The following is a 25,068-nucleotide window of genomic DNA, read 5'->3' as shown; positions in this document are numbered from 1 at the left end:
AAAAAATTTAATAGCTAAAATGTTTCGATTCTCATATTCTGCATTTTCCTTGTAGTACCTACGTACATACATAACCTGCAATTTCCTAGGCAGTGTGTGAAAAGTAAAAGTGTTGGTCGCTCAGTCAAGTCCGACTCTCTGTGACCCCAGGGGCTGTAGCGTGCCAGGCTCTTCAGTGTGTAGTTTTTCTTTAACTAGCAATAAAAGTTGTATACAGTAAGGAAAATATTTAGGATCCATTCTCCGGTTTTTTAGTTCGAAAGCTCCTTCTTCTGAAATTAAGCCAAAGAGAGATATTAGTGTGTCTTCTAACAGCATGATTTTCTTACTTCTACAGGACACTTAAATTTCCCCATCTTGTGTCCTTTCCCTTCATCACCAAGCCTACGAGGGAGAACGATTTCATCCTCAGAAGAAGCACTCTCCTGATCTGCTGCCCAGGGTCTTGTGTTCCCTAGGAGACAAAAGTCTCCTTTTGATTTCCGAACAGCCAATGCTCTAAGTGAATCTAAGCCCAAATCTTAGGATTTTCCCACCAAGGTAAGATTTTTCTAAAAACAATTTTAATTGTAAATTACCACCCCTAGGGCTGCTGATTCAACCCCTCTTGTCTTTTCCATGTAGTCTCTGCAGTCTTCATGAACTCTAAAATGGGATCTGAAGCTGAGTAGGCCAGATACAGGTATTTATTTCTCTCTCTCCTAGTAACGTGAAGTTCTTAGTTTTCTCCAACACAGGTTATGAATATTTTATTTTATCCGATCTTTTTTGTTGATTGTGTAGGAAAATTCAGATTTAGATGGCCACCACTACTATGGGAATATCAGATCACCTTGCCTGCATCCTGAGAAATCTGTATGCAGGTCCAGAAGCAACAGTTAGAACTGGACATGGAACAATGGACAGGTTCAAAACTGGGAAAGGAGTATATCAAGGCTGCATATTGTCATCCTGCTTATTTAACTTATATGCAGAGTAAATCATGTGAAATGCCAGACTGGATGAAACACAAGCTGGAATCAAGATTGCCAGGTGAAATATCAATAACCTCAGATATACAGATGACACTACCCTTATGGCAGAAAGGTAAGAGGAACTAAAGAGTCTCTTGATGAAGGTGAAAGAGGAGAATGAAAAAGCTGGCTTAAAACTCAACATTCAAAAAACTAAGATCAAGGCATCCAGTCCCATCAATTCATGGCTAATAGATGGAGAAACACAATGGAAACAGTAACAGACTATCTTCTTTGGTTCCAAAATCACTGCAGATGGTGACTGCAGCCATGAAATTCAAAGATGCTTGCTCCTTGGAAGAAAAGCTAAGAGAAACCTAGACAGTGTATTAAAAAGCAGAGACATTACTTTGCCAACAAAGGTCAAAGCTATGGTTTTTCTAGTAGTCAAGTATGGGTGTGAGAATTGGATCATAAAGAAGGCTGAGTGCTAAAGAATTGATGCTTTTGAACTGTGGTGTTGGAGAAGACTCTTGAAAGTCCCTTGGACTGCAAGGAGATCAAACCAGTCAATGCTAAAGGAAATCAATCCTGAATATTCATTAGAAGGACTGATGTTGAAGCTCCAATACTCTGGCTACCTGATGCGAAGAGCCGACACATTAGAAGAGATCCTGATGCTGGGAAAGATTTAAGGCAGGAGGAGAAGGGGACGACAGAGGATGAGATGGCTGGATGGCATCACCGACTCAATGGATGTGAGTCTGAGTGAACTCCGGGAGATGGTGATGGACAGGGAGGCCTGGTGTGCTGCGATTCATGGGGTCGCAAAGAGTCGGACACGAATGAGCCACTGAACTGAACTGAACAGTCTCTAGTTCAGTCTCTTCTGGTTTTTCCTGTGGTCATGTATGGATGTCAGAGTTGGACTGTGAAGAAGGCTGAGCGCCAAAGAATTGATGCTTTTGAACTGTGGTGTTGGAGAAGACTCTTGAGAGTCCCTTGGACTGCAAGGACATCCAACCAGTCCATTCTGAAGGAGATCAGCCCTGGGATTTCTTTGGAAAGACTGATGCTAAAGCTGAAACTCCAGTACTTTGGCCACCTCATGCGAAGAGTTGACTCATTGGAAAAGACCTTGATGCTGGGAGGGATTGGGGGCAGGAGGAGAAGGGGACGACAGAGGATGAGATGGCTGGATGGCTTCACTGACTCGATGGACGTGAGTCTGGGTGAACTCCGGGAGTTGGTGATGGACAGGGAGGCCTGGTGTGCTGCGATTCATGGGGTCGCAAAGAGTCGGACATGACTGAATGACTGAACTGAACTGAACTCTTCAAATACTACCTTTAATAAGGGCTTCCCTGGTGGCTCAGATCGTAAAGCGTCTGCCCGCAATGCGGGAGACCCAGGGTTCAACCCCTGGGTTGAGAAAATCCCCTAGAGAAGGAAATGGCAACCCACTCTAGTATTCTTGCCTGGAAAATCCCATGGACAGAGGACCCTGGTAGGCTACCGTACATGGAGTCGCAAAGAGTCAGATATGACTGAGCAACTTCACTTTCTTTCTTTATTTAATAAAAACTGAACCCTTGGTAACTTATGATTAGCACCAGCCATAAGCCCTTATAAATGATGGACACAATAATTAAAAGAGCCACATAATACAAAAGTATGTAAAGGAGGAGACCAACATAATTCACCTTGCAAAAAAGACATACCACTCTGTGGTACATCTGATACCTTAGAGTAAAAAAGTGATATCTAGATATTACTATGAAAGAATTAAGTAAAATAAACTTTCATTTCTACTAAAACAGCAGCAATCTTTCATGATCAGTAACTGCAGATTTAATAAGGCTATTGAAAAACAGTTGATAATAAATTTCAAAGTCTTTAACTTAGGAAATAATTTTGATACATGACAATGAGTCTGTTCAACAAAATTAAAGGCATAAAGCAGACTAAAAGTAAATGACAACAGAAAATTCTTACTGTTAGAGAAGATTTATGATCTACTTGAGCAGCTTCCGTACATTATTTGATATGCTTAGGATTATAGCCTAATAGGGAACCAAAAATCAACATAATGAATAAAATAAAGAACAAGGGCTAAGAAATAACCCAAGAATTCAATACAGAGATGAATATTATGAAGTTATAAATATGGAACTAGATGCTAAATATTTCCTTCTTTAAAAACAAGTAAACTGATGTTCTTTCATAAGGTTTTCTATAGATAATAACTGCCACCAGGCAATTAAGTTAAAACACAAAGGTATATGAGGCAGTAAGACAGAGGAAAACAGTCTAATCTGTTAGGAAAAAGATGTAAAAGCTGTGTTGGTGATCATGCTGATATTGTTCTGTGATTCCCCCAACCAACAAGAACATGGTCCCCATTCTCTTACAACAGAACAGAATTTTTATTATGAATGACTGTTAATTTTGCTTATTTTGAGGCCTTTAATTTATGCTAGTAGGTTGTCCTATAAGGTGGATCAGATGTCATACTCTCTAAGGACAATTCCTGTCTTAATGTTTAGGGACAAAAATGTGGCCTGTTTTCCATATTCAAATAAGCATGAAACCGAGTACCAATACAACTTAAAAAGCATTTACGAACAATCTTCTAACTATTCCCTTAATCAAGAGAGACCAGAATAAACCAGGCTGATTTCTTTACTGGTAGCCTTTATATATTTACTAAAAACATTTGAGAGCTGAAGTATTTAGTAATAAATGAGTGACTGAATGCTTCTATATTAATTCAGATCTCAGATGTACACAAAATGCTTGCTTAAACAAAATGTTTTCAATAAAGTCTAGCAAATACTCAAATTTTCAACTTTTGTCTCTTAAGATCCTTACATATACTAGATTTAATGCCCACTCCAAATTCAAAAAAACACTCTGAAGTCATGTAAAGTGAAAATTCTAATTTCAGATTCTAATCATTTGTAAATTCCCACAATGTAAAAACGTAAAAGCATTTCTTTCCTTTCAGAAATGTCCCTTCCAATGACAGGTTCAGTTCAGTTCAGTCACTCAATCGTGTCTACTCTTTGCAACCGCATGAATTGCAGCATACCAGGCCTCCCTGTCCATCACCAACTCCTGGAGTTAACCCAAATTCATGTCCATCGAGTCGGTGATGCCATCCAGCCATCTCATCCTCTGCCGTCCCCTTCTCCTCCTGCCCCCAATCCCTCCCGGGCATCAAGGTCTTTTCCAATGAGTCAACTCGTCTCATTAGGTGGCCAAAGTATTGGAGTTTCAGCTTCAGCATCAGTCCTTCCAATGAACACGCAGGACTGGTCTCCTTTAGGATGGACTGGTTGGATCTCCTTGCAGTCCAAGGGACTCTCAAGAGTCTTCTCTAACACGACAGTTCAAAAACATCAATTCTTCAGCACTCAGCTTTCTTCACAGTCCAACTTTCACATCCATACATGACCATGGGAAAAACCATAGCCTTGATTAGACGGACCTTTGTTGGCAAAGTAATATCTCTGCTTTTAATGACAGGTTAGTAAATAATAAAATAAAACTTTTAGATTTCCATTACCCACATTACCATCTTGTACAGATAGAGAAATCATTCTTTCTTGATCAGGTGTAATACTAATGCAAACACTGATATTTTTAGTTAGAATACCTGACACTAAAGGAAGAATTATGAAACTAGAACTTCTCTGTGTAAAAAAGCCAGAATAGATTCTAACTTACATGCTTTATAATTTTACCTTTAAGAGCATAGAAGTAGCAATGGATCAAGCACTTTATTCAGAGAAGTAAGAACAACTGTATAAAATAAACATCTCACTGATATTTAAAATTTTTTTTCTTGCTTAAAAGCTAGATGTTAATTTTATAAAACATATCAACAAATATCTAAAAATACACAGCTCATGGGTTTATAAATCTCCTTCCTCTGTACTAATAATTTGAAACTACTTTTTTTAAAAAGGCAAAAATTTAAAACCATATTAAAATCTAGCTTCTGAAAACACTTTCACATTCTATAAACTCAGAAAAAAGCTGCACTTTACTCAGAATGTAGTTTTTTTAATTTTGTAAACTAAGAATTAAAATTCAAACTTTGGATTCTGCCAGAGCAAGGCAAGTAAACTTACAGGGACTGTTTCCCTATCTTTTAAATGGTGATGTATATAATACCTCATCATGGGTCTATAGGAAAGATCAGACAACAGACTGTCTGAAGTCTAGTGCTGAGCACACAGTGGGCCCTCAATCAATGATACACATTATTCGGAAGTTAAAGACAGGACATCTGCAGGAACTACCTCTTCCTATATCAAATTCTTTTGTGTCAACAGTCTCAGATGTGAAGACAATTATGAATTTTGTTACAGATTCTTAAGAAGACATATCCTTTTGTTCCCTTCCCGAAGAGTCAATGATTAAATTGGCAGTTTGTTGTTTTCATTACCACTGTGTAACTATTAGTCCTTACCATTTTATGAAATACAATTTCAAAACCATCTTCAATAAATAGGGCTAACAAATAACTCTGCAATGGGTCTGAAATTTAATCCAACACCATACACAACTGTCAGTATTTCCTGAATCTGTTCTTTAAAACACTATAAAATTTTGCTTCCTTTTTTCACTTCTCTTTATCAACTTTCTCTGGGTTTCAGTCTTTCCAGGAGAGCACTGAGCGCCCCTCGATGTATAACAAAGGACATGGAATCCCCATCCTTCAGGTACTGAATTGAATGAATGGTCCATTTGGGAAAAACTGCATGTTTCTAACACAAAGAAAAAAACTGGGCCATTTAAAATGAAGTTATAAAAAAGGAAGGCTTCAAAAAAAAAATGAATTTGAGATACTCAATTTATGTAGACTAATTACATATTATGTAAATCGACCTATATAGGCATGCGTAAAAATCAGGTCATCCTGTGGTTTTCTCTCATCTTTAAGACCAGCGCTATCCGTAAGAATCTTCTGTCATTGTGTAAATAGTTTACATCTATGATCCCCAGTAAGGTAGTCACCAACCAAACAGGGTTACTGAAAAGTTAAGAGTAAAAAACTTAATCTTTTATTAAATTTAACTATTAAATAGCCACACAAATTTACTACAATGGTGAACAAAGCCTTACACATTCTCTTTTCTTAAATTTTTTTTGATGTGGACTATTTTTAAAGTCTTTATTGAATGTGTTACAATATTGCTTGCGTTTTGTTTTTTGGCCCTTTGCCATGTGGGATCTTAGCACCCAAACCAGAATGGAACCCAAACCAGAATGGAACCCAAACCGCCTGCACTGGAAGCAAAGACAACCAACCACTGGACCACCAGGGAACTGCCTTTTTCATTGTTCCTTTTCATTACCATTGTGCCCTTTATCCAGATGGTCTCATTGAACACCTTGTTTTAAACCCCTTCTGTGATATCTCTAAGACCAGACAGCTTGACAAAACTGTAATCTCAAAAGCAAACAACTACGGAAACAGAACTTTAAAAGCCACCTTTAAAATGCACTTTTTCATGAAGACCACTGCAGTCAATTATTTTAATTTTCTAATCACAGTTTACTAAAGAAAAAAAAAAAAAAAGGCATACATCTCAGAGTGCTTCAAATTTAACTTTAACAATACAGTATATAACTTCCCTTCTGAATTATCTGTCAGCTACATAATTACTCTCAGGGTAAAATAAAGGCATAATTAAAAACAAGTAAAGCATAAACCAAAGTACAACCAAGCAGAATTAAGAGAACAAATGAAAAGTATTCTGTATCTATCTTTTCACTGTGATAATACAGAAATTAACGACTAGAAATATGATGGCTCAAATGCAACAATACAATGAATTGGTCAGTGAAGAGCTGTGTAATTTTTATCTCTAGCATTATTTACCACACCACCAAAGATCAAGAGTTACCTCAATTTTAAGCATACATTATTTTAAAGTAAAATGATTAAAAAGCTATCATAAAAAAATGTTAAGGGTTTTAAGTGCCCTCTCTGTTTCTTCCTTTTTTCATAAGCTTCCTCTCTCTCCTCTCCACATGTAAACACAGTCTTTTTTTTAAAGCACAAATGTAGGTGTTAAGAAGAAAAACAACTCTTGATGCACGTCAGTTAAGAACTGCCTCTCTCTGGGATTGGTATTAATGTCATCACTACCAATCAATTTCTCCTTTCTTCTGCCTATCAACTTGGCTTTCAGTATCCTGGGGGTGGGAAGGTAGGTAGGAGGGTGGAACAAGGAAAACAGCATCAGTATTCAAACACAGGATTCAAAAGAATTCAAACAATGTGAATGCAAGTTATTTGCTAAACTATATATAAATTTTTGAAAGTTTGCTGACTTGATTTTTTTTTTGTTTGGCATTTGAGTAAACATAAAAAAAACTTACTAAAGTGTAAAGTAAAGTGAAGTTGCTCAGTCGTGTCCGATTCTTTGCGACCCCATGTACGGTAGCCTGCCAGGCTCCTCCATCCATGGGATTTTCCAGGCAAGAATACTGGAGTGGGTTGCCATTTCCATCTCCAGGGAATCTTCCCAACCCAGGCATCAAACCCAGGTCTCCTGCACTGCAGGCAGACTCCACAGTCTGAGCCACCAGGGCACCGCCCCCCCAACCCCCACCTAAAAAAATCAACTTACTATTTTGTGTCAAAGCTTGAAGTAGACAATCCAAGCATCCTTCTAAACTATCATCAGTTCTGTCGACAGCTGTTATCTTCAGCTTCTTCAAGGTATCACTGAGATTATCTGCTTAGAGAAAAAAAGAGAAATCAGAAACCTCACTAACCATCATGTTTCACAATAAACAGTACAAAGAAGCAAAAGGCTCCCATTATGGTGAATTAATTTTCATATACATTCAAAATGGCAATGGACTATACAATTACTCATTTTTTAATAAAATTTTATCCATTTAACTCATCTAAAATAGTCATTGTATCTGTATGATACCAAGAATATTCTACAGTCATAGAACATCTTTTCAGCATTCTTATGCCTTATTTATTGTTCATGAACCAGCTATGGTTAACTGAAAAAAAACGAAAAGTCCACAAAAACTTACATAAGCTTTCCAAGTAATAATGGATTACATTTTTTTGGCTTCCTCTGTTGCATTTTAAATATATAAAATGAAAATGAAGCTTTAGAAAAGTTTCAAAATAATCTGACTTAAAATAATAAAGTTTGTTTATTATTATGGGCTTCCCTGATGGCTCAGATGGTAAATAATCTGCCTGCAATGTGGGAGACCCAAGGATGGGGAAGATCCCCTGGGGAAGGATGGGAATGGCTACCCACTCCAGTATCCTTGCTTGGAGAATTCCATGAACAGAAGCCCCTGTCTACAGGGATGCTCAATAATACAAAGCTTTTAAAAACTGCCATTTAAACACTTCAAAGTACTGCTTTAAGTCAAAAGGTGCACATTTTGGATTTTACAGCACTTGGCATGCTCAATCACTAAGTCAAGTCTGACTTTTTGCGACCCCATGCACTGTAGCCCTCCAGACTCCTCTGTCCATGGGATTTCCCAGGCAAGAATACTGGAGTGATTGCCATTTCCTCCTCCAGAGGATCTTCCAGACCCAAAGACTGAACCCGTGTCTACTGCATTGACAGGCGGGTTCTTTACCACTGAGCCACCTGGGAAGCCCTTTAAAACACTGCTCTTCTCCTAAATTATATATGGATTTCTCCAGACCATAGATTGTTAAAATTTTTTTACATATTAAAAATTATTTAGGATGCCAAGGAGTTATTAACTTTTTATTGAAGTATATTTGATGTATAATGTTATATAAATAACAGGTATAGAATACAGTGATTCACAATTTTTTAAGGTTATAATCCATTTATAGTTATTATAAAATACTTGCTATATTCCCTATATTGTACAATATACCCTTGTAGCTTATTCTCTACATCATAGTTTGTAGTACTTAATCCTTTACCCTTTTATTGCCCATGCTTTATTCTATGTATCAGTGAGTCTGTTGCTTTTTTACTGTATTTACTAGTTTGTTGTATTTTTTAAATTCCACATATAAATGATATCATACAGTATTTGTCTGACTTATTTCACTTAGCATAATACTCTCTAGGTCTACCCACCTTGTTGGAAATGGCAGAATTTCCATCCTTTTTTAATACTGGAACACTGAGACAAATAATGTGTGATATCATTTATATGTAGAATCTAAAAAATACAGCAAACTAGTAAATATAGCGAAAAAAAAAAACAGCCTCACCGATACAGAGAACAAAGCAGTGGTAACCAGTTTGGAGAAGGAAGGGGAGAGGGGCTGCTATGAACACTGGGATGAATGTATCATTTTGAATTAGTGTTTTGGTATGTATACCCAGGAGTGGAATTACAGGCTCATATGGTGGTTCTATTTTTAGAGAAATCTCCATGGTGTTTTCCGGTGGTTGCACCAATTCACATTCCTACTAACAGTATACAAGGATTCCCTTTTCTTCACATCCTCACCAGCATGTGTTACTTGCGGTCTTTCTAATGACAGCCATTCTGCCAGGTGTTAGGTGACAGCTCATTGTGGTTCTGACATATTTTCCTGATGATTAATGACGTTGAACATTTTTTAATGTGCCTAATAGTCATCTGCATGTCTTTGGAAAATATCTGTTCAGGTCTTCTGTCCATTTTTTAATCAGGTTGTTTGTTTTTTCTGATTTTCAGCTGTATGAGCTAGTTATATATTTAGGAATATTAACCCCTTATTGGTCATATTGTTAGTAAATATTTTCTCCCATTCAGTAGGCTTTTCATTTTGCTGATGCTTTCCTTTGATGCACTAATGCTTTTAAGTTTAACTAGGTCCCATTTGTTTATTTTTGCTTTATTTCCTTTGCTTTAGGAGACTGATCCAAAAAACTATTGCTACAATTTATATGAAAAGGTGTTCTGTCTATATTTTCCTCTAGGAATTTTATAACTTCTGGTCCTACATTTAGGTCTCTAATCCATTTGGAGTCAAGCTTTGCATATGGTATTAGAAAATGTTCTAACTTCATTCTTTTCCGTGGAGCTATCCAGTTTTCCCAGAACTACTTATTGAAGACACCATCTTTTCTCCATTGTATGGTCTTTCTTCCCTTGTTGTATATTAATTGGCCATAAGTGTGTCAGTTTATTTCCGGGCTTTCTATTCTCTTTCATTTATCTATGGTGCTGCCTGTGCCAGCACCATGCTGTTTTGATGACCGCAGCTTTGTAGTATAGTCTGAAGTAAAGGTGTGTCATTCCTTCAGCTCTGGTCTTTCTCAGGATAGTTTTGGCTTTTCAGGGTCTTTTGTGCTTCCATACAAATTATTAACTTATTTGTTTTAGTTCTGTGAAAAATGCCATTGGTATTTTGACAAAGATTGCGTCTGTAGATTGCCTTGGGTAGTATGGTCATTTTAACAATAGTAATTCTTTCAATCCAAGAATATTGTATATCTTCACCTGCTTGTAAAATCTCAATTTCCTTCATCAATGTCTCATAGTTTTCCAAGTACAGGTCTTTTAACTCCTCAGGTTGGTTTATTCCTACGTATTTTATTCTCTTTGATGCAACAGTAAATGGGATTATCATCATAACTTTTTTTTCTGATAGTTCATTGTTAGTACAGAAACGCAACAAATTTCTGTATAATAATTTTCTATTCTGCAACTTTACCAAATTCATTGATAAGGTGTGATAGTTTCTGGTGGTGTGTTTAGGATTTTCTGTGTATAGTATCACGTACAAAAGAGCTCTTTTTAAAATTATTTATATTGATATTTAACATACTAAAAATTAAAAATGAGACTTTTAAAGACTGACTTTAGTAATTCATTTAAAACTAATATAAAACTATTAACATAATTATATTTTTAATGAAAAATACTTCAAAACTGAGAAAACTTACTGAAGAGCAACATTGCTCTACATTTTCACAAGTCTCTATAATGTCTGCCCTATAGAAGAAAACTGGATCCTCCTATCTGCTTCTGTACTCAATCTTTTATATTTGTTGTTTTGATTGAGTAGATGAAAAAAACTCAGCCTCACACATATACACAGTTGAGAAACAGGAGAGTATTTTAACTGCATCTTCAGATAATCAATTCAGTTCAGTTGCTCAGTTGTGTCTGACTCTTTGCGAACCCATGAATAGCAGCACGCCAGGCCTCCCTGTCCATCACCAACTTCCAGAGTTCACCCAAATTCATGTGCATCGAGTTGGTAATGCCATCCAGCCATCTCATCCTCTGTCGTCCCCTTCTCCTCCTGCTTCCAATGAGTCAACTCTTCGCATGAGGTGGCCAAAGTATTAGAGTTTCAGCTTCAGCATCAGTCCTTCCAATGAACACCTTTAGGATGGACTGGTTGGATCTCCTTGCAGCCCAAGGGACTCTCAAGAGTATTCTCCAACACCACAGTTCAAAAGCATCAATTTTTCAGCACAGTCCAACTCTCACATCCATACATGACCACTGGAAAAATCATAGCCTTGACTAGACGGACCTTTGTTGGCAAAGTAATGTCTCTGCTTTTGAATATGCTATCTAGGTTGGTCATAACTTTTCTTCCAAGGAGTAAGCATCTTTTAATTTCATGGCTGCAATCACCATCTGCAGTGATTTTGGAGCCCCCCAAAATAAAGTCTGACACTGTTTCCACTGTTTTCCCAGCCATTTCCCATGAAGTGATGGGACCAGATGCCATGATCTTCGTTTTCTGAATGCTGAGCTTTAAGCCAAATTTTTCACTCTCCTCTTTCACTTTCATCAAGAGCCTTTTTAGTTCCTCTTCACTTTCTGTCATAAGGGTGGTGTCATCTGCATATCTGACGTTATTGATACTTCTCCCGGCAATCTTGATTCCAGCTTCTGCTTCTTCCAGCCCAGCATTTCTCACGATGTACTCTGCACAGAAGTTAAATAAGCAGGGTGACAATATACAGCTTTGACATACTCCTTTTCCTATTTGGACCCAGTCTGTTGTTCCATGTCCAGTTCTAACTGTTGCTTCCTGAACTGCATATAGGCTTCAGATAATGGTGGGCATTATTTGATACCATACCAAAACTTAATGAGCAGTATTTTTTAAATATTAGTTGCCATGTGAAATCTGAAACAATACAAATGAGCACTGCCAAGTTATATGAAAATCCATTGCTCTTTTGCACTCTGAAGCTTTTATACATGCAATAGATTTATCATTGATGAATGGATCATTTAAAAAATTAGGTCATGGAGACATGCATATCTTCCAAATATCAACACATTTCATTGTACTATTTCAAGATATCATATTTCTTAATATCATCACTAATCTTTTTTAAAGACTAGGTATTAGGACACTATCAAGCTGAAAGTGATACAAGTTTTCCAAAGTTCCAATTTTCTCTTAAAAATTCTTAATTTTATCACTAGGAACAGATACTGTCAATTTTTTTCTTCAGTGAGAAATTAACCTCATTCATTTGTGAGAAAATATCTACCAAATATGAAAAGCCAGTTTATCTCTCAGTTCTTAAAAAAAAAAAAAAGTTGTTCCAAGGAAAAAAAGTATCTCAGTCAGCTCACAACTCAAGAGTGCACAACTGCTTTACTTAGAGATAACTATCAGAGTTTACAATGCAATGCAAGTGTTTTATGTGTACTTCCCATTTTATCACCGTGTACTTTCAAAATGTGTATGAAAAGGTTGAAAGTTTTAAAAACATGGTCTTTTTTTTTCTGATGTGGAACATGCTAAAAATCTACACTGAATTTGTTACAACACTGCTTCTGTTTTGTGTTTTGTTTTCTTCTTTTTTATTTCTATTTTTTTGACCCTGAGCCATGGGAGATCTTAGCTCCCAGATCAGGGACTGAACCCATACTTGATACATTGGAAGGCAAAGTTTTAACTACTGGACTGCCAGGGAAGCCCACATCATGGACATTCTTAAATGAAATTGGCATTTTTTTCAACCTCAAGGATATGATAATAAAGAATATAATAACTACTAATATTGCAGTTTGCTGCTACTACTGATTAGCACACACTGAAGCACCAGCAGTCTTCAACTCCAATTACTTTTAGAACACTGTGAATGCAAATGTCAACACGGTGAAAAAGAGAAAAAAAAAATGTCTCGATACTATGCAAATAGTTTTGACATCACAGACACCCTAATAGGTTACCAAAGACCCCTGAGATTGCTGCTCTAGTATTTGAATTTCAGGCATTTTCGTACTTCAAAGTAACGTATAAATTTTAATAGAATTTTGTACATTGTCAGCTTATGATCTCGGTTCGTTTCCAAGGCAAACCACTCAGTATCACAGGAATCCAAGTCTAAACCCCAACCACTAATGCTAAAGAAGCTGAAGCTGAACAGTTCTATTAAGACCTACAAGACCTTCTGGAACCAACACCAGAAAAAGGTCCTTTTCTTCACACGGGTGTCAGTCACTTCGTTGTGTCTGACTCTTTGTGACCCCATGGACTGTAGCCCGCCAGGCTTCTCAGTCCATGGGATTTTCCAGGCAAGAATACTGGAGTGGGTTGCCATTCCCTTCTCCAGGGGATCTTCCTGACCCAGGGATCAAACTCAGGTCTCTTGCATTACAGGCAGATTCTTTACCCTCTGACTCACAAGAGAAGCCTTATCACAGGGGACTGGAATGCAAAAGCAGGAAGTCAAGAGATACCTGGAGTAACTGGCAAATTTAACCTTGGAGTACAAAATGAAGAAGGGCAAAGGCTAACAGTTTTGCCAAGAGAATGCACTGTTCATAGCAAACACACTCTTCCAACAACATGGAAGACTGCTCTACACATGGAGATCACCAAATGGTCAATACTGAAATCAGACTAATTATATTCTTCCCAGCTGAAGATGCAGAAACTCTATACAGTCAGCAAAAACAAGACCAGGAGCTGACTGTGGCTCAGATCATGAACTCAGGCATTTTCTTACTTCAAATAAGGTATAAACTTTTTTTTTTCTTTATTTCTTTTTTTAATTGGAGGCTAACTACTTTACAATATTGTGGTGGTTTTTGCCATACATTCACATGAATCAGCCATGTGTATACATGTGTTCCCCATCCTGACCCTCCCTCCCATCTCCGACCCCATCTCATCCCTCAGGGTCATCCCAGTGCGCCAGCCCTGAGCACCCTGCCTCAAATAAGGTATAAACTTTAATGGACTTACTGCAAAATTCAGACTTAAACAGAAGAAAGAAGGGAACTACTAGGCTGCTCGAGTATGACCTAGTCAAATCCCTCATGATTATCCAGTGGAAGTCACAAATAGATTCAAGGGATTAGATTTGACAGACAGAGTGCCTGAAGAACTATGGACGAAGGTTCGTAGCACTAGGAGGTGGTGATCAAAACCATCCCTAAGAAAAAGAAATGCAAAAAGGCAAAATGGTTGTCTGAGGAGGCCTTACAAATAGCTGAGAAAAGAAGACACATGAAAGGCAATGGAGAAAAGGAAAGATATGCCCATCTGAATGCAGAGCTCCAAAGAACAGCAAGGAGAGATAAGACAGCCTTCCTCAGTGATCAGTGCAAAGAAATAGAAGAAAACAACAGAATGGGAAAGACTAGAGATCGCTTCAAGAAAACCAGAGATACCAAGGGAACATTTCAAGCAAAGATGGGCACAATAAAGGACAGAAATGGTATGGACCTAACAGAAGCAGAAGATACTAAGAAGAGGTGGCAAGAATACACAGAAGAACTGTACAAAAAAGGTCTTGATGACCTGGACAACCACAATGGTGTGGTCACTCACCTACAGTCAGACATCCTGGAGTGTGAAGTCAAGTGGGCCTTAGGAAGCATCACTATGAACAAAGCTAGGGGAGGTGATGGAATTCCAGCTGAGCTATTTCAAATCCTAAAAGATGCTGCTGTTAAAGTGCTGCATTCAATATTTCAGCAAATTTGGAAAACTCAGCAGTGGCCACAGAACTGAAAAAGGTCAGTTTTCATTCCAATCCCAAGGAAGGGCAATGCCAAAGAATGTGCAAACTAATACACAATTACACTCAATTCATATACCAGAAAGTCATGCTCAAAATTCTCCAAGCTAGGCTTCAATAGTACATGAATGGAGAACTTCCAGATGTATAAGCTGGATTTAGAAAAGACAGAGGAACTGGAGATCGAATTGCCAACATCTGTTGGATCATAGAAAAAACTAGAGAAATTTCAGAAAAACATCTACTTCTGCTTCATTAACTACGTGAACGCCTTTGTGTGGATCACAGCAAACTGTGGAAAATTCTTAGAGATGGGAATACTAGATTACCTTACCTGCCTCCTGAGAAACCTGTATGCTGGTCAAGAAGCAACAGTTAGAAATGGACATGGAACAATGGACTGGTTCAAATTTGAAAAAGGAGAACATCAAGGCTGTATACTGTCAAACCTGCTTATTTAACTTATATGCAGAGCACATCATAAGAAATGCCAGACTGCATGAAGCACAAACTGGAATTAAGACTGCCAGGAGAAATATAAACAACCTCAGATATGCAGATGACACCACCCTATGGCAGAATGCTAAGAAGAACTAAAGAGCCTCTTGATGAAAGTGAAGGAGGAGAGTGAAGAAGCTGGCTTAAAATTCAACATTAAAAAAACGAAGACCATGGCATCTGGTCCCATCACTTCATACTTCATAGCAAACAGACGGGGAAAAAATGGAAAAAGTGACAGACTTTATTTTCCTGGGCTCCAAAATCACTGCGAACGGTGACTGCAGCCATGAAATTAAAAGACCTTTGCTCTGTAGAAGAAAAGCTATAACAAACCTAGACAGCATATTAAAAGCAGAGCTATCGCCTTACCAACAAAGGTCCATATAGTAAAAGCTATGGTTTTTCCAGTAGTCATGTAAGGATGTGAGAGTTGGAACATGAAGGCTGAGTTCCTAAGAATTGATACTTTCAAACTGTGCTCTTGAGAGTCCTTTGGTGTACAAGGAAATCAAACCAGTCAATGCTAAAAGAAATCAACCTTGAATACTGATTGGAAGGACTGATGCTGACACTGAAGCTCCAATACTTTGGTCATCAGATGTGAACAGCAGTCTCATTGGAAAAGACCCTGATGCTAGAAAAGATTGAGGGTAGGAGGAGAAGGAGGCAGCAGAGGATGAGATAGTTAGATGGCATCATCAGCTCAATGGACATGACTCTGAGCAAACTCAGGGAAGACAGGGAAGCCTGGCATGCTGCAGTCCATGGGGTCACAAACAGTCGGACATTACTAACTGACTAAAGAACAACAATTATTAAATAAGTGGTCATTTATTTTCCATGCTAACACAGGAAAAAGTAAACTTAAAAATATATGTTATATAATACAAACATGTTCCAGTGATGCCTCATACAACTTGTGGCTAACCTAATCATCCCAAATAAACTTTATTAAAAATTTCAGCGTATCAATTCACAACCACTGTTACTACTTATTTTCTTAAGAGAGCTCAAATAGCTTAAGAAATTGATTTTTTTTTCCCTAAAGGAAAAGAAAACTATGTCCATATGTATGTCTTCTGTTAACTAAAAACTCATAGGGAATCATATCTCAGATATACTTGTTCAATCTTAGTATGTAGCTATTAGGTTAATTTTTCTGAAATAAAGTATGAATAAGATACAATATCTAAGTTGATATTACTAAAAGTAACAGTTACCACAAAACTGAGGAAAAAAACAAGATACCCTGTTAGTCAAATTATAATAATCCAACAAAACTATTAGTCAACAAGTAATAAAAGTAGTTAAGACTTATTTAGTACTATGTGTATAGACATCTGGACCTGTTTTACTTCTTTCTTTTCCTTGATTCCATCCCCAATGCTCCCTGCATGACATCCCCTTCTCATTAAGTCTCAGCCTAACTGTCACCACCCCAGAGACCATCCGTGCTCATCTAAATCTTCTCTTCCTCAACCCTCCAGGGTCATTTTCCATCACTGCATCCAGCCTTCACAGCTGCTCCCCTACTATATTGTATGGGGCACCTTGTCAATTACAGTCATTGCATTATACCTATTTCTCGGCACAAAAAGGCAGCCAGTCAGTATTTGTTAAATTTACTCAGTGCATAAAGGAACGCATTCCTTACTTGCAGAAAGCTGTCTAGCTGCTGTCCTCTGTAACACCCACTTATGAGCCAAAGTATACCAACGGGGAAGGGAAGGTATTCAATAAATGTTACCTGTTAAATATGCATTCCATATTATCAGAAATATAAATCAGGATGTTATATTTTAATATAGAGAGATACTAATGAAGCCAATTTAAGTACTTAAGGATATAAAATATATAACTAAAAACTACATACATTTTTAAAAAGATTTCTACTCAATTAAAAAAACCATTCAGTCTCTCCATAGAAATAATTATATATGTAATGATGTGAGATTTCTTGAGGAAAAGTTCACTAAATTCTTCATCCAGAGACAGTCAAAGCTGTCAACAGAATTATTACAAATTTAATGTATCTTTTAAGCATTTAAAGGTCCGTCTGGTCAAGGCTATGGTTTTTCCAGTGGTCATGTATGGATGTGAGAGTTGGACTGTGAAGAAAGCTGAGCGCCGAAGAATTGATGCTTTTGAACTGTGGTGTTGGAGAAGACTCTTGAGAGTCCCTTGGACTGCAAGGAGATCCAACCAGTCCATTCTAAAGGAGATCAGTCCTGGGTGTTCATTGGAAGGACTGATGCTAAAGCTGAAACTCCAATACTTTGGCCACGTGATGCGAAGAGCTGACTCACTGGAAAAGACCCTGATGCTGACAGGGATTGGGGGCAGGAGGAGAAGGGGACGACAGAGGATGAGATGGCTGGATGGCATCACCAACTCGATGGACAGGAGTTTGGGTAAACTCCGGGAGTTGGTGATAGACAGGGAGGCCTGGTGTGCTGCGATTCATGGGGTTGCAAAGAGTTGGACACGACTGAGAGACTGAACTGAACTTAAGCATTTTAAATGAATTAAGAGGCTACTACTTAAAAAACTCTTGCCTTGAGTCCGTTTAAAAAGTGTTAGAACGTTGATATCTTGATGGGAATAGTGATTACGTAAGTATGTACATTTGTCACAGCTCAAACTGTACACTTAAAATCTGTGCATTTTAGTTTGCGTGAATTATACCTCATTAAAAGAGCATACTGGAAAATAAAATGAGGCAGTAACCCCTTTTCCACTGGTCTCAAGCTTCCTTACTAGGAATTTCTATTACAGTGACACTTCTGCCTCCTCACTCGGCATCTGCCACCTCCATTATCCAGGAGAGGAATGATTTATTTCACTAATAAGATGAAAGAGAAGAACTAGGTATGCATAGCTCAGCCCCTTTTGGGCTCCTGATCTTTTAGCAGAAGGGGCAAGAATTCTGTTTCTCCCTCTCTTTGGCTGTCCAGCGCACCAGTAACAAGCTTATTAGTAAACATATCTAAGTCAGCCCTGAAGTATTAGCTGTTACTTTGTGACTACGCAAATAAGCCCTGTCCTTCACTCTAGACTTTATCAATTTTAAAGCAGTTATTTTGAATTCCACCAGAGAATTCATCTGCTTATATCGCCAATGATTCTGAACTTGGGCAGGGATGCTATGCTAAGTTGCTTCAGTCATGTCCAACTCTTTGCAACCCCATGGACCATAGCCCGCCAGACTCCTAAGTCCATGGGATACTCTAGGGAAGAATACTGGTGTGGGCTGCCAACAGAGGGTATTATTTTTGGACTCCCTCAAACTATGACAGTACATCTCAGTAGTGAATCCTTACCATCTGAATTTTTTGTGCATACATCCATATTTCTGTATTTTACATTTACTAATGATTTAAGACAGGCTTCCATGGTGGCTCAGTCAGTAAAGAATCTGCCCTCAATGCAGAGGACCCTGTTTTGATCCCTAGGTCAGGAAGATCCCCTGGAGAAGAAAATGGCAACCCACTCCATTATTCTTGCCTGGAGAATCCCACGGACAGAGAAGCCTGGTGGGCTACAGTTCATGGGGTCACAAAGAGTTGGACATGATTTAGTGACTAAACCACCACCAGATTTAAGGCACTGAAAACTGAAAACTTCTAAGCTTCTGGCTGGTGGGGAGGGCATGTTCTAATAGAAAATTTCTAAGCTCCTGGCTGGTGGGGAGGGCAGGGGCAATAAGTAGAGCAGGCTAATTTGCATGAAAAGTTCTAGTATTAAGCAGTATTAACAACTAAAATGAATTTTTTTTCTTAAAAGAATAATTTCTTATATGACAGCATATGGTCTAGCTTATCTTATGAAAGAAAATACGACATCTTCAAAGAGTTAAAGGAAAACTGACTTTGGTCATTAATTCTGTGTCTCCTACTTCTTAACCACTCAATCACTCTTAAAACCACAATCTAATGAAGTACTCTAAAACTAAAATTAGTCTGGCAAAAGTCTTAAATGATATCTTGACAAATCCAATGGACTTTTCTTGACTCTCTTATTTAATATCCTTGCAACAAGACTCTTTCTCCTCCACTTACTTCAAAACACCAGTGTCTCTGAACATTTGTTCTTGGTCTTCTTCTTCTCTACCTGCCCATTAATGTTAGTGTGACCTTGGTTTTGCCCAGAGTCCTCTTCTCTCTCTGGATAACAGACATGTTCACCAGAGAATTAGAAAGGGATGCTGATCAGTAACAAAAATACCCAAATAATTCAATCAAAAGATGGGCAGGAGACTTAGACATGTCTCCAAAGACATACAGATAGCCAACAGACATAACAGATACATGAAAAGATGCTAAACAATGCTGATTATTAGAGAAGTGCAAATCAAAATACAATGGTTACCACATGATTCAGCAATCCCACTTAGCATATGTATGTTTTTTAATTAGAGCCTTCATTTTTTCCAGATATACGCCTAGGAGTAGGATTCCTGGATCATGTGATAGTGACCTATACAGGAACAGAATCTAAAAAAGTATGGATACATATCTATATAACTATATATATATACACATATATATAAAAGAATGGGAAAAAATATACATATATACAGTCACTAAGTCACGTTCCACTCTTGCAACCCCATGGACGGTAGCCCCTCAGGCTCCTCGGTCCATGGGATTTCCCAGGCAAGAATACTGGAGTGGGCTGCCATTTCCTCCTCCAGGGGATCTTCCCAACCCAAGGATCGAATCTGCGTCTCTTGCACTGGCAGGTGGATTCTTTACCACTGAGCTATCAGGGAAGCCCACAATGGAATATTAATCAGCCATTAAAAGAATAATGTTCTGCCATTTGCAACAATGGATGGACCTAGAGATTATCATACTAAGTGAAATCAGACAAAGACAAATATTATATGTTATCACTTATACATGGAATCTAGAGGAAGACAAATATTGTATGTCATCACTTATATGGGGAATCTAAAAATTAGTACAAATGAACTTATTTACAGAAGAGAAACAGACTCACAGACATGGAAAACAAACACGGTTACCAAAGTGGCAGGGAGGTATAAACTGGGAGTATGAAATTAACAGACCCCCACTACTACATATAAACAACAAGGATTAACTGCATAGCATAAGAAACTATATTCAATATATTGTAACAAACTATAATGGAAAAAAATAGAAAAAGAATATAGATATATGCATATATGTATAGCTTAATCACTTTTCTGTACACCTGAAACTAACACAATACAGCAAATCAACTATACTTCAAAAAAATTATTAAAAAAATAAATACATAAAATGTTATGCTGGCTCTCTTTCTGTCCTTCCTTCCTTTACCCAGCTCAACAGATAACTTCCTTTATCTATCCAGCTATCTACCTATCAATGTAAAAAACTGCCACTTTTTAGGCCTTGTTATATTTGGATAAAATATGACTGTAACTTTTGTTAACCATGATCAGCAAGCTAGCTCTCATTTCAGGTGTTTCCTCTTAGAAGCCCTTGTTAAGGATATTAAGACATAAAGACATGAACACAGCTATGCTTCCAGCTAGAACTTTTAAAACAACCTTGTCCAGTCTTTTCTAATCATATATACCATTAAGCACCAAAGGCTCTTTATGCTCCAATTTCTCATCTATTAGATAGAAAGTCAATTTACTGCAATGGAAGTGTTTTAGTAAGACCTAATATTTTACAGCTATCAGTTTCTCTTTTCTTAATATCTATTAAAAAAAAAAAAGATGAGAAAGGTAGGGCTATTTTTAAATAACTGGACTACAGAAGTGCTTAAGATAATCACTATCAAAGAATATACTGTGTAAAATAGCTTGTCTCAAAACGAGACAGTGTCATATTAGGATAGGAAGTCCTGAAATTCTTTTTTCTTAAAAGAGAACAACAACCACTGTTTATTTCTAATATAATAATATAAAGTAAAGCACTGTGCAACATTTGCTTTATAGTCAACCTGAAGAGTGGGGTTGATGGTCAGAACAGTTGACGGTAGAGAAGACATACCGTTCATTTTTAACAAATTTGTATTTTCCAAGTATTATTCCCTAATTAAATACCTGAATGCTGAAAGCACTATTTCATATGCAAGGATATTAATATTTAGTCACAAAATAGATCCAAAAGGGAATTATTTTAGGACCCAGAATTATTCAGCTTTTAGTATTATGTTCATTTTTTCTTTCTGAATCACATTAATCCAAAACTTGTTTTTTTTAATTGACGTATAGTTGATTTACAATGTTTCAGATGTACAATAAAGTGATTGGGAGATATGTGTATATATATATGAAAAAGTGTGTGTATGTATACATATACACACTGTTTTTCAGATTCTTTTCCATTATAGGTTATCACAAGATACTGAATACAGTTCCCTGTGCTATACAGTGTTTTAATATTTCATATATAGTAGTGTGCATCTGGTAGTCCCAAATCACTGATTTATTCTTCCTCCTCTTTCCCCTTTAGTATATGCAACCTTTTCTGCTTGTTTGAGTCTATTTGTCTTGTAAATAAGTTCCTTGGCAATGTCAGATATAGAATCATGCAGAGGGTAAAAAAAAACCCAAAAACCCTGAAAGGGGAAGTGGAAGACGAGAGTGAGAACCGCAGGCAAGAAAACACAACCCCTTCCCTGATTGCTGCTGGGCATAACCAATCAGGCAAACACTGGTACCATCCCCTATTTTGCAGTGAGCATAACCAATCTTACTCCAGGCGGAGGAAACAGAAAGTACAAAAAGAGAAGCCAAGAAGGTCCCGTGTGCTTCTGTAGGGGTCTGCCTGCTCCTCTGTCTCAGGAGTCTGCTGCCTGCTTGAGCTGTAACTAGTCTGTCATTAAGAATACTGCCTGCTTAATAAAATCCTGTCTGTTTGAGCTACAAGTTCTCCAGTCATTCTAAATCTTTGTTACGAGCAGACAAGAACTGAGTGAGAGAAATAAACCAAACTGACAGTATCACTTTTTTAGATTCCAAATGTAAATCATGAAATTCTTTGTGCTATTCAGGGTAGCATAATTTTAAGAGTTTATCTTCTCTACAGAGGTTATCTAGAAATAATACCTTTAGCTTCAAGGTCACTGGATGTAAATAAAAATATAGCGTATATTTTTAAATGTTAATTCAATCATCTTACTATATAGTAGTGGATGGATGGACAGACTGAGAGATAGGTATTTATCTCTCTGGACAACACTATCACTATTGATGACGAATGCTGCTAACCGGGTTTGTGAAAGTTCAAGATCTATTTGTTTATGCTCCAAATTCAAATGCCTCTCAATATTTTCTAAATGTACAGTCTATTTTCTAAATATACAGTAATAGCAACACTCTTATGAGAGAGATTAAGTAATTCTTGAGAATGAAGAGAATATAATCTTCATGTACACAGGAAGTGGCAAGGCTTTACCATATCATTATTACACCAAAAAAAAATTTTTTTTTTTGTACAAACAAGCTTCTGAAGCACTTAGAATATAGCTAATGCATGCCTGGAAGAATTTCATATTCATTTCAAAATGAATGGCATTAAGTCAGTCTAGGGCAAGTGGCTTCAGTTCAGTTCAGTTCAGTCACTCAGTCATGTCCGACTCTTTGCGACCCCATGAATCACAGCATGCCAGGCCTCCCTGTCCATCAGCAACTCCTGGAGTTCACTCAAACTCACGTCCATCGAGTCGGTGATGCCATCCAGCCATCTCATCCTCTGTCGTCCCCTTCTCCTCCTGCCCTCAATCCCTCCCAGCATCAGGGTCTTTTCCAATGAGTCAACTCTTCGCATAACATGGCCAAAGTACCAGAGTTTTAGCTTCAGCATCAGTCCTTCCAATGAACACCAGGACTGATCTCCTTTAGAATGGACTGGTTGGATCTCCTTGCAGTCCAAGGGACTCTCGAGAGTCTTCTCCAACACCACAGTTCAAAAACATCAATTCTTCAGCACTCAGCTTTCTTCACAGTCCAACTCTCACATCCATACATGACCACTGAAAAAACCATAGCCTTGACTAGACGGACCTTTGTTGGCAAAGTAATGTCTCTGCTTTTGAATATGCTATCTAGGTTGGTCATAACTTTTCTTCCAAGGAGTAAGTGTCTTTTAATTTCATGGCTGCAATCACCATCTGCAGTGATTTTGGAGCCCCAAAAATAAAGTCTGACACTGTTTCCACTGTTTCCCAATTATTTCCCATGAAGTGATGGGACCGGATGCCATGATCTTAGTTTTCTGAATGTTGAGCTTTAAGCCAACTTTTTTACTCTCCTCTTTCACTTTCATCAAGAGGCTTTTTAGTTCCTCTTCATTTTCTGCCATAAGGGTGGTGTCATCTGCATATCTGATGTTATTGATATTTCTCCCGGCAATCTTGATTCCAGCTTGTGCTTCTTCCAGCCCAGCGTTTCTCATGATGTACTCTGCATAGAAGTTAAAGAAGCAGGGTGACAATACACAGCCTTGACGTACTTCTTTTCCTATTTGGAACCAGTCTGTTGTTCCATGTCCAGTTCTAACCGTTGCTTCCTGACTTGCATACAGGTTTCTCAAGAGGCAGGTCAGGTGGTCTGGTATTGCCATCTCTTTCAGAATTTTCCACAATTTATTGTGATCCACACAGTCAAAGGCTTTGGCATAGTCAATAAAGCAGAAATAGATGTTTTTCTGGAACTCTCTTGCTTTTTTGATGATCCAGCAAGTGGCTTAGGGAGCTGGAAATAGTAACAATGTCTCTTGAATATTTTATTTCACTTATCTAAAGCGTTTACTATCTGACAAAATTAAAGTATTTTATAAGTTTTTCTAGTAAAGTAGGAAGAAATCATTGTTTTTTACTAGTGTGACAATGGAAAGTAATGTATTAAAATTCATAGTATTTTCAGCTTTTGTAAATTGTAACTCAGTTTCTTGTTATTTTGCTTAATGTATCTTTATAGATTAAGTCCTGAGCCAAGTCTAAAACCCAGAACCTTCTAACAAATTAGTGTTTTGTGTCTTCCATTAAATTATACTATGTGTGAGGAAATAAAAAACCTTTAAAGTATATTTGCTTCCTTATTTCTTTTAATCCATTTCTGCTAGTTGAAAACTCAAAAACTAACAGAGGACTTAAGTTCCCTCTGGTTATTATCGCTCCTCCTTTACAAATACATCTTAGATTCTGTAACTTTCTTATTAACACTAAAATTAGTATGTTGAGATTGTTTCTGAGTCTTATGAAACCTGGGTCAAACTTCTCAATTTCTATTCACCTGGCTAAAGACCTCAGAAATATGATCTTCTCAAAGCATATCACTATTCTTTCAAAAGTATTCAGCCATTAATAATTACCTAAAGTTCAGAATACCTTACATCAAAGCCAAGAGCCTCAGCTAATATTATGCCCTTATCTCTTATTTCTTTCTCACACAACATTATATATGTCAGTCCCACTACATTACCGGCTTTTTTGCAGGCATACACCCATTTTTATAACTGTGCTTATTAAATTCTCCCCACCGTTCTGTGCATTCTCCATCTGCAGAATGACTACTTATACTTACTCCGCAGAGTCAACTAATATTCAATTCTGCTGTGAGATATTCTATATTCTTGCAATCAGATCAAGCCCTTCCTTTTCTAGGC

The 25,068-nt window shown here is 37.5% G+C and overlaps 1 protein-coding gene across 8 annotated transcripts in view; it reads right to left on the bottom strand.

The window, feature by feature from the left end:
- RAP1GDS1 (Rap1 GTPase-GDP dissociation stimulator 1) overlaps positions 1 to 25,068 on the bottom strand; it is a 148,718-nt gene that overhangs the window by 93,510 nt on the left and 30,140 nt on the right. For 4 of the 8 annotated variants that reach the window (XR_015165692.1, XR_015165694.1, XM_086406680.1 and 1 more), the window contains exon 2: positions 7,601 to 7,711. Coding sequence is in view for 4 of the 8 variants with exons in the window: in XM_086406680.1 (XP_086262806.1) it covers positions 7,601 to 7,711 (111 nt within the window). In the remaining 4 variants the exon portion in view is untranslated. The remainder of the gene's footprint in view (positions 1 to 7,600; positions 7,712 to 25,068) is intronic. The other 4 variants (XR_015165693.1, XM_086406684.1, XM_086406681.1 and 1 more) reach the window with 1 other exon arrangement.

The sequence above is a fragment of the Bos grunniens genome, chromosome 6 (assembly GCF_055505025.1).
Source record: "Bos grunniens cultivar Pamir isolate PY7600 chromosome 6, Bosgru_T2T1.0, whole genome shotgun sequence".
In the NCBI taxonomy this organism is placed as follows: domain Eukaryota; kingdom Metazoa; phylum Chordata; class Mammalia; order Artiodactyla; family Bovidae; genus Bos; species Bos grunniens.
This window is presented reverse-complemented; position numbering and strand designations above follow the sequence as displayed.